This window comes from Myxocyprinus asiaticus, chromosome 13 (assembly GCF_019703515.2).
Source record: "Myxocyprinus asiaticus isolate MX2 ecotype Aquarium Trade chromosome 13, UBuf_Myxa_2, whole genome shotgun sequence".
Lineage (NCBI taxonomy): Eukaryota > Metazoa > Chordata > Actinopteri > Cypriniformes > Catostomidae > Myxocyprinus > Myxocyprinus asiaticus.
The window spans coordinates 30,054,837-30,065,238 of record NC_059356.1 but is presented as its reverse complement, the minus strand read 5'-3'; the positions used below and the strand labels follow the sequence as shown (position 1 = coordinate 30,065,238).

The 10,402-nt window shown below is 36.3% G+C and overlaps 1 protein-coding gene across 1 annotated transcript; it reads right to left on the bottom strand.

The window, feature by feature from the left end:
* Nucleotides 1-237: 237 nt before the first annotated feature.
* On the bottom strand, nt 238-4,503 carry LOC127450745 (uncharacterized). The gene is made up of 13 exons (XM_051715072.1): nt 4,301-4,503; nt 3,909-4,107; nt 3,639-3,665; nt 3,412-3,479; nt 3,197-3,299; nt 3,064-3,117; nt 2,859-2,936; nt 2,426-2,665; nt 1,825-1,931; nt 1,544-1,709; nt 949-1,036; nt 794-838; nt 238-679 (listed from the first exon to the last, which is right to left on the bottom strand). Exons 1-12 carry the CDS (start codon nt 4,387-4,389, stop codon nt 807-809), a joined length of 1,251 nt encoding a protein of 416 aa, XP_051571032.1. The 5' UTR covers nt 4,390-4,503; the 3' UTR covers nt 238-679; nt 794-806.
* Nucleotides 4,504-10,402: the final 5,899 nt, after the last annotated feature.

Genomic DNA, 10,402 nt, shown 5'->3' with positions numbered 1-10,402 from the left:
GCAGCATAAAGACAAGATGGGAAATTACTTAATGACGACACAACTTAATGCTCATTGGCTCAATGTTTCATTCTCTTCTAAAATGTTTGATTTTTTTTAATCTGTAATATCCTGTTTTTATGTGTATAAATTATATGTGAATATTCCCAACACTCTGACAGTGCGATATCTCTATGGGTTATGTGATTTTTATCAAATTTCTTAAATATCTAAAATATGTCTTTATTAAACTTAAAAAAATTTTTTTTTAATGTTTTATTGGCAAAATTAAATAACAGGTACATTGAGTGTCTTTTTCATCACATATATTATATAGCAACAGAATTTAAATTATATCCACTTAATCAGCAACAGCGTATGAACGTGAATCCTGCGATATCTGCCTTTGATCTCGAAGGTGCCTGATCCAGTGCGAAAACTGAGAACTGTCCGACTTGACAGCTCTTATTTCACTCCTTCCCAGACTGTAGCCGCCTACTCTCGTACATGGTATCTATTCACCATGCACCATAACATTTCAATATGAAAATCACTTATCAATAACACCTCAGTCTGGGTCTCTGTGGATGTTAACTGGTCACTGTTGTCCATCCTATTGAGTTTGTGTTCTGTCCTGAACTTGTTCCTCATTTGTCCCTTCAGTTTAAAGTCATACACAGACCTGTAGTCCTCCAGCACACTAGAAATTAAACAAAAGAATTTAGTTGCATATTAGGTAGTATCATATTGCCTTTTGAAGATTTTCATAACAAGCAAATAAGAGGAAAACAAAACTGGGTGAAGAAATCATTACCAGTTTTTCAGCTTTACGATACAACAATGCAGTCCGCTGATTCTCCTATATAAACAAAGTGAATCTATAACTTACGTATATGATAATTAGATAAACAGATGTGAAGGAAACAGACAGATAGGTAAATTAATTGAGAAAAAAAAATTGATACTCACGGAATAATCTTTTTAGTGCCTGGAGTTCTTTTAAAGGGTTTGGTTTCTCAATTTTAAAAGTGTACTTTGCAAGGTCATCTTCATTGAGCTTGATTGGACAAAAACAATAAAACAAACAATTTTATAATATAAAGACGTGACAATTAATTGTGACAATTTAAATGCTCTTCTTGTGCTTGCTACATGGATTACGGAGTTAGAGGAACTAAATACTACTAGTACTACAACTAATACTACTAACTACTACAATTGTGCATATCTACACAATGTTCTAAATAACAGCAAATCTGTCCGTGATGCATGACATAATCTTAACCATCCAAGGAACCTCCTAGGGTGTAGGATCATAAAAATATTTGGCCATTGTCCTCTTTTTTGGCTGATCTATATTGGTATGACTAAGGCATTTGCACAACACAGATGACAACAACAGTGCACCAAGCTGGCATCTAATTTAAATCTGATATGCAAAATAATTGGATGTGGGCTGTCAGTGTGAGCAAGGCTTTAAGTGCTTCTTCAAAATTTGATTAGTTGCCATTACAATTTCAAAGTATTTTTTATTTTCTTTCAGTATTTCCTTAGTAAAACATACCGGCTGATCTCTGGGTGATGAAGAAGGTTTAATTCCCTCACAGTGATGAAGGGATAGAGGTCTCTGTTTGGTCTTTGGGTGCACACTGCAGTTGAAGCGCAACACACTGACAGGTAAAAAAGCATGCCAACTTTCTGGATACTTCTTCACTAGATTTTCCACCATACTGTAAATAGCAGAAGAGCATAAATGCTTTTAACGGAAGTTAAGGCTTTGAGGGCTGATTGTTTTTTTTTAAACTTTGCTCAAGTGAATTTAAATCTGATCAAGTCCAAACATACTTGAAAATGTGGTATTGTGTGTAAGGCTCAATCTGTGAAGCCTGGTGATGCCGAGAGACGAGGGAAATGTCCTTTATCTTCAGAATATTACTGAGTGCTCTGTTAACCTTGACAACAAAAGTGAGCAAAAGGAGAAAGAATCCTACATAAAACTTGAAAAAAATGAAAGTTCTCTCATCATTTACTCACCCTCACACCATCCCTGATGTGTCTGACTTTTTCTTCAGCAGAACACAAACAAAGATTTAAAAAAAAAAAATCTCAGTTCAGTAGGTCCATACAATGCAAGTGAATGGTGACCAGAACTTTGTAGCTCCAAAAAAATAAATAAAAATAATAATAATCGCAAAAATTCTTGTTTGTGTTCTGCTAAAGAAAGAAAGTCATACACATCTGGGATGGCATGAGGGTGAGTAAATGTTGAAAGAACTTTAATTTTTGGATGAACTATTCCTTTAATAAAATAATTAATAAAATTAATTTAATAAGACAATTATTATGAATTTTATCAGCACATTTGCAATGCAAAGTAAATTTTTTGTTATTGTTATAATTTATAATTGCTCTGACATCATCCAGATAAGCATATTGCAGGACTTACTGTTCTGACCTGAATCCCTCTGGCTCCCCACGGTGTGAGAAATCCCAAAGGAAAACCATATCGGGAAATGGCATCACACATGAGCAGAGCAATGGAATCAGAATTAGGCTTTTCTGATGGGAAGATTTCAATCCATTTGGTGTAATAGTCACAGATGATGACTATGTGGCTGTAGGGGCCTTTGCTTTCATGAAATGGCCCTGTAACATCTATACTCAGCCACTGCCATCTCTTGGTCACCTGTAAAGTGGACACACTGAGGTAAAAGGAGGTAAGTGTTTAAAAGTAAAATGCATTTAAGCCACACTTTGAATGACTTCTAAAACATCCTGAAGGGATGGATGAAATTTCACTATAACTATTATGACTATTTTGAAGTCTTTACACAATAAATAATACCTGTAACAGAGGACATTCAAACAAAAATGTATACCCTGATAAACGGAGTATTGGTATTTTCAGGTGTGTCAAGAGGTTCATTATCATCACTGGCGACATCATTTCCGGGATCCTGTAAAAATAAAAACAAACCGTTCTAATCACCATTCAGGAGACTATTTCCAAATATGTCAGGCTTTTGTTTTTATATACAGTTTTAGCTCAAGTATCACATTGAAAGATTATAAAGGTCTACATACACTGGTGTCATCATCCTCATCATCACCCTCTGCCAGCTTCATCCAATGAAAGCTCTGTGAAAAAAAGATATACAAGTAATTAAGACACCCTAGTACAATCAAAAGCCTAAAACAAAAGTCAATAATTATTAACTTGTGGTTTGCAGTAATCATCATGAAAGCTTCCAGCATGAAAGGGGCCACGGCTCGACCCATCAGAATCCAGCTGAGTCACATGAACATACTTCCCTTCAAGACTGTCAAACCAATGAAAGAGAGATGTCATTAGTTGTAAAATGACTAGAATTACTAGAAAGAGGGTTTTATTTCTGGCAAAAATGTAATGCAAGGTTAATAAATGCATACTACCGTGGTAATACTGGCTTTTGCACTGGTGTTGGTTTTGGTTTGATTGGGACTTCTACTGGCTTACGATTCTGAAACAGACAAAATATAAAACAAATATTGGAATTAAAGTAATAATATAAGTGCTGAAATGCATTTCATCAAGTGCTTTTAAAGGGGTTTATCGTTCCTGATACTTCTGATCTACATTTTCGCCATGATGGGGTGATTCTAAAACCTCTAATACGTACCAGAGATCGTCTCTTGACAACTGGCCCCTAGATGTGGACATATTGGAAAATAAGAGTAAATAAAACACCAATGCAAAATAGAAAGTATGGTAGTACTTAAACACATAAAATATGATATACATTTTCGGTGTTTAAGCGGCATGAACAAGCAACACAAAAAAACATATGCTTGTGAGACAATCAAAATGCATAAAATATATGCACAAAATAGCATAATGAAACACTGGCCTGCTTTATGATGCAAAAGCAAAATGACAACGCAAAACTTGCCTTCGACTGGAGATGTTTAGGAAAGTTAAAGATAGTTGGGACAGCGCTGCTCTTCAACCGCTTGTGACTTCCCATTTGTTCAAAGCAGTCCTTCTCAAAATGATCCGAGCACAGGACCGAGTTTCCAGTAGGCCACCAGTTCTGCCATCTCATCCGTCGAAGCCACTCTCTCACTCTCAAGCCATCAGCTAATGGAAATCTTAATACACATGCATAGACAAAACCACAAGCATGTTAATGCATGCTTGACACACCGTAGCTATGTTGGACAACAGCTACAAATGGTTAAAAAAGGTGTGTGCGTATAGTTTGATATATGTTTAAATTTATCTGAGACTTCATTATAAACAACAACAACCATGAACTGAGAACATACAGTATATTAAACTTACTTGTGAAAAGAAAACTCGCCCCTGTTGTATGCCTCTTTAAACTCTCTATCTGAGCGTTTCTTGCACTTATAAGCGGAACAAACGGGCATTGTTTAAACACAGAAATTATTTAGCTTTCCTCAGCAATTTTACGCGTCAAACGAGAAACCAAGAAATAACAGCGAGCGGTTTTTTGTTTTCACGGAAACACTTCTTCTTATAGATTTTATTGGCGGTTGGTAAACTAGCTCATGGTGCATTACCGCCACCAACTGGACAGGAGTCTGGAGCGCCGAATTGGGGGGGGGGGGGGGGGGGGATAATAATAATAATAATACTTTGATATAAATGTTGATTACTTATACAGTGTGTGTGTGTGTGTGTGTGTAATATTTAAATCCTTTTGTCTAAACCTGTTGTTTTGAGATACTTTAATAAAGCACTGTGAACTTTTGTATGTCCTGGGGCATTATACACTCTAAAAAAATGCTGGTTTAAAAATGACCATTGCTGGGTTATTTGGTAACCCAGTGCTGGGTAAATATTGGACAGAACACACGCTGGGTTATTTTTGACTCAGCTTGCTGGGTTATTTACTTTAACCAGTGTGCTGGGTTGTTTCCTGACACAATGCTGGGTTAAAATGACTACTTTTTAAAGGTTCTTTATTTTAGATAATCATATACTACTACTACTACCACCACTACTACTAATAATAAGCATGTTATGCTTATTTAAAAAAAAATAATAATAATTGGTTTCACAAAATTCCAAATAAACAAAACAGTATACATGTATAACATGAAAGCATTTTATTTAATTAGTAAATGGCCAGCAAAAATTATCATTTTATTATGAACCAGGCAGAAATATATATTATATTTATATGGTTTTAGATGACATAATAATAGCAAAGTTATTTTATAGAATATCAATTTAAATAAATAATATAAATATTTTTATTTAACATGTAATTTATTTAGTTCAGCATAAAATTATTCAAACAATGTTTAATTACATTTTCTGAACAAGGCAGTGCTTTAAATGTACATTAATTACTAAACTGTAGCAAATCAATTCACAATACACCAAATAACTGAGAATATAACACGAGCATTGACACTGACTACCACCCCTGGAGTCGTGAGTTCGAATCCAGGATGTGCTTAGTGACTCCAGCCAGGTCTCCTAAGCAACCAAATTGGTCCAGTTGCTAGGGAGGGTGGAGTCACATGGCTCCTCGTGGTCACGATTAGGGGTTCTCGCTCTCAATGGGGTGCGTGGTAAGTTGTGTGTGGATCGCAGAGAGCAGCATGAGCCTCCACATGCTGTGAGTCACCGCGGTGTCATGCACAATGAGCCATGTGATAAGATGTGTGGATTGACGGTCTCAGAAGCAGAGGCAACTGAGACTTGTCCTCCACCACCCAGATTGAGGTGAGTAACCACACCACCACGAGGACCTACTAAGTAGTGGCAATTGGGCATTCCAAATAGGGAGGAAAAAGGGCATTAAAAAATAAATAAATACTTAACCTAGAGAATGGTAGAAAAAAATAACCCAGCATTTGTTAAGTGTAAGGAGATTTTGCAATGTGAGGTTATTTACACCTGTTGTTCTAAGTAGCTGTGCAAGCTCATGTCTTTCTCTTTCATATGCTGCACATGCTCAACAGTTTCTATTTGACTGCAGTTTGTACATTGTCCTGTTTCATGTTTCCCTATTCTGGATAATGAATAATTTAAACCAGTATGCCCTATTCGAAGACGGGTGATTATGGTGTCGTTTTTCCTGTTATTATGACCAATTCTTCCAGTACTGACTTATTTCTGGATACTGTAAAGTTGTCTCCCCTTTGTTTCTTCCTCCCATAATTCCTGCCACTTTTTATTCATGATCTCCATTGAAGCTCTTGTTCTTCGCGCGGAATTTCATGTTAGATTAAACATTGACAGTACTGTCACTGCCACCTACTGGACAAGTCTGGACATGTTGCCGTAAAATCCTTTGCTTTCTCTTCTGGGCACCTGCGTTTTGCTATTTTGTGCACCTCTGTCTCTCCTACTGGAGTGGCATTTATGACAGATATTACAGATGTGGGAGAGGCCAATTAACAATGCAACCTGTTTGACTCCTGCTTACTTTTTGACGACAACAATAGAAATATTTTCTAATTCATTGCTCTCATCTTCCGCTGACTTAAAGGGATAGATGAAAAAATTTAAATTCTCTCATCAATTTTCCAGCCTCATGCCATCCCAGATGTGTATGACTTTCTTTGTTCTGCTGAACACAAACAAAGATTTTTAAGAAGAAAAGACCAGCTCTGAAGGTCCTCATAAAAATGTGAATGGTGACCAGAACTGTGAAGCTCCAAAAAGCACATAAAGGCGGCATAAAAGTAATCCATAAAACTCCAGTGGTTTAATCCATGTCTTCTGAAGTGATATGATAGGTCTGGGTGGAAAAACGGTCAATATTTAAAGGAATATTTAGGGTTAAACTCAATCGACAGCATTTGTAACAATGTTTATTACCACAAAAATTTATTTCGACTTGTTCCTCCTTTTCTTTTTTAAAAGAAAAGCAAAAATAGAGCTTACAGTGCGGCACTTACAACGGAAGTGAATGGGGACAATGAAAGTGAATGTGGCCAATTTTTGGAGGGTTTAAAGGCAGAAATTTGAAGCTTATAATTTTATAAATGCACTTACATTAATTCTTCTGTTAAAACTCATGTATTATTTGAGCTGTAAATTTGTTTAAATTGCAATTTTATGGTTTGTTGACATTACATCATCATGGCAACTAAGTTGTAAAATTGGATATAACTTTACACAGAAAAGGTTTGTAAGTGATTTTTTTCACACTAAATATTGTTTATGTTTTGTGGCTATACTTTTGAAAAAGTGAGTATTTTAACTTTAAAAAATTGGCAGCATTCACTTCCATTGTAAGTGCCTCACTGTAATCCAGATTTTTGCTTTTTTTTAAAGAAAAGGAGGAGCTAAATACATTTTTGTGGGAATCAACATTATGCCACAAACGCTGTCGATTGAGCATAACTTGTATTGAATCCCGAATATTCCTTTAAGTCTGTAAACATAGAATGCCTCTACATACGTAGATGCCTCATTCGGCTAGTCCGGATATATCAACCATGGCGCCATCTTGGAACAATCAACAAGGAGAGCTGTTTGAGTGCAAGTGAATGGAGAAGAAGCCTCGGACCGCTGCCTAAGCTGCCTTTGTGTGGAAACAGTTCATCATGTAATTATTTGACTGACTGGGTGTTAATTTTCAGTATGTTTGCCATGAGATATTTATTTGTAGAGGACTTTATTTGCAGTTTGCTATGAAAATAAAAAACCTGTTTTAGAGGTGAAGTCAGGAATTTTTATATCATCTAAAATATTGCCCAATGTTTATGGAAATCAGATAATCTGAGAGTTGGCTGGGAGTCCCAGCCAATTTTCAGATTATCTGATTTTCCATAAACTGTTGCAGACCATATCTGTCAGTTTACTTCCATGTGTTGAGTCAGCTCTTGACTTTTCCAATATAGCAGACCCGCTGACGTACTGCGGTACATAGGAACAGCTGCTAATAAGGTACCTAATATGTATGAATATCTGTGTCTATAAATATCCACAATCAAGCAGCCCTCCTATGCGATCTTCTCTACTAAAGCCACTTTTCCACCATCAGGCTGAACGGTTCTGAGCACGGAACTGTTACAGTAGCATTTCCACTTAAGCACAGTTCGGCATGATAAAAAGTTCTCGGCCTGGAACTCTCAGCACGGTTAGCTAACCGTACTCAACCGTGCTGGTTAAATGGCTTTAGTACGCGCCGTCTTACGACTGTCAATTTGCCAATGCCAAGGTAACTTATAGCGCTTTTAGTTGTTTCTAACTTGGCAAGTTCACCAATATTTGGCTGAAGTTTATAAAAGTAAAAAAATAACTATGTTTAGTGTATCTTCATAATTTTATGATGATGGATTTTATGATGCTGGTATTGTCACCTACATTTATTGTTCTACACACCTTTTTCGTCAGGAAATTGGATTAATAGCTCATTAAAACTCAAAATGTATCAATATATTCCCATACAATACTTGTATTATAATTTGTCAATAAATATCCTTTTTAGCTAGTCTGGGAGCTTTTACCTTAGTGTGTTCGTGTCCGGTGGCACACACAAGCCCTCAGCAAATGACGATAAACCTCTCGTCTTTTTCTTTTTGTTTCCGTTTTGTGACATGGGCCATGTCTTTCCTGTGTATTAGCAGGGTAAAACCAGGGAAAAAAGCAGTCCTAAAAACTGGAACATGCGATCATCATCAATAGCGCACTCGCTCCAATGTTTACCTCTCATGTGGATCTGCTACATACATTCTACTGATTTCACTGCACCACAGTGAAAAAAGAATCAAAACCGTGCCAACTGGCCCGGATCGGCACAGAACGGTACGGTTTTGTGACAAGAACTGTTTGGCCCGATGGTGGAAAAGTGGCTTAAGAGTTCTCTCTTTGCGCGTATCGCCACTTACTGGGCAGGAAGGAGAATTTATAGGAAAAAGGACCTATAATTTAAATACTGATCTGTTTCTCACAGACATCTATCATATCTCTTCTGAAGATATGGATTTAACCACTGGAGTCATATAAATTACCTGTATGCTGCATTTATGTTCTTTTTGGAGCTTCAAAGTTCTGGCCAATTCTTCTTCTAAAAATCTTCATTTGTGTTTAACAGAAGAAAGAAAGTCAAATACATCTGGGATGGCATGAGGGTGAGTAAATGATGAGAGAATTGTAATTTTTTGTGTGTGTCAAGTACTCCTTTAATCCTTACACACACTACAAATCAGCATATTTATTACACATGCATGCACCGACAAAAAAATACAAATTATGGCATTGATGGACAGCAATTACAAAAATATTTTAAAAAGTTATCATCTAACTGTATATTTTTGTGTACACGGCTTACTGGAAATGTGATAATACACCTAAAACGTACATATGAAAAGAAAACTCGCCCCTTTTTTATGCCCCATCAGATCGGTTCTTGCAGTTATAAGCTGAACAAACGGGCATTGTTCAAATAAAGAGAAAATATTACTTTCCCATGCAGCTCCACCAGTCAAGCTGCAAATGAAACAAACATCTGCTTTGTATTTCTGAATGCTGTTCATCTTCTCGTGGGATTTTATGGCATGTTCACTGAGGCGCATTACCGCTATCATCCGGACATTTTAAGTAATTTCAGTCGATGTTCTGTTCTTTCTTACATTTGATATGTAAAAGTTTAAAGCGTTAAAAAAATAATAATAATAAAAAAAAAAAAAAAAATTAAGGGCAATTAAACAGCTGACAAAATGGCTAGCAGGCCATAAGGTACCCAAATCTTTATATACAAGTCCCTTCAAAGGAATAGTTCACCAAAAATGACAATTATCTCATCCTTTAATAAACTTAACTGTGTCAAACTTGTATGACATTCTTTTTTTCTGCAGAACACAAACAAAGTGAAGTGTGATGGAGCTTCAAATCATAATCCTGCCAAGGAGACTGCAGATGTCAAGATATATAGTGAAAAGGGGGTTACGTTTTGGTCTGTTTCTCACCCAAAACAGATCATATCGCTTCAGAAGACATGGATTAACGGATTACCTTTATGCTGCCTTTATGTCTTTTTGGAGCTTCAAAATTTTGGTAGCCATTCATTTGCATTGTGTGGACAAAAACACATCATATATCACCAAAATATTTTCGTTTATGTTCCACAAAAGAAAGAAAGTCATACAAGGTTGAGACGACATAAAGGTGAGTAAATATTGAGAGAATTATCATTTGTGGGTGAACTAATCCTTTAAGCAAGGCAGAGGTCAAATGGATAGCAGGAAAGACATGACATGGCAGCAAAAATTGGACAGGAAAATTAAGGAGAGGTATTAAAGAGCAAGTTGTAAAAGAGCAGTGTGAAAATGCAAAAGTGTACAGTAATTATCTCGAAACAACAGGCATGTATAACAACTTCAAACTCCAGTCCACTTGGTGGCAGTAACCAAACATTTATTTGTCAACCATCATTACGCATCACTAGAAGAAGAA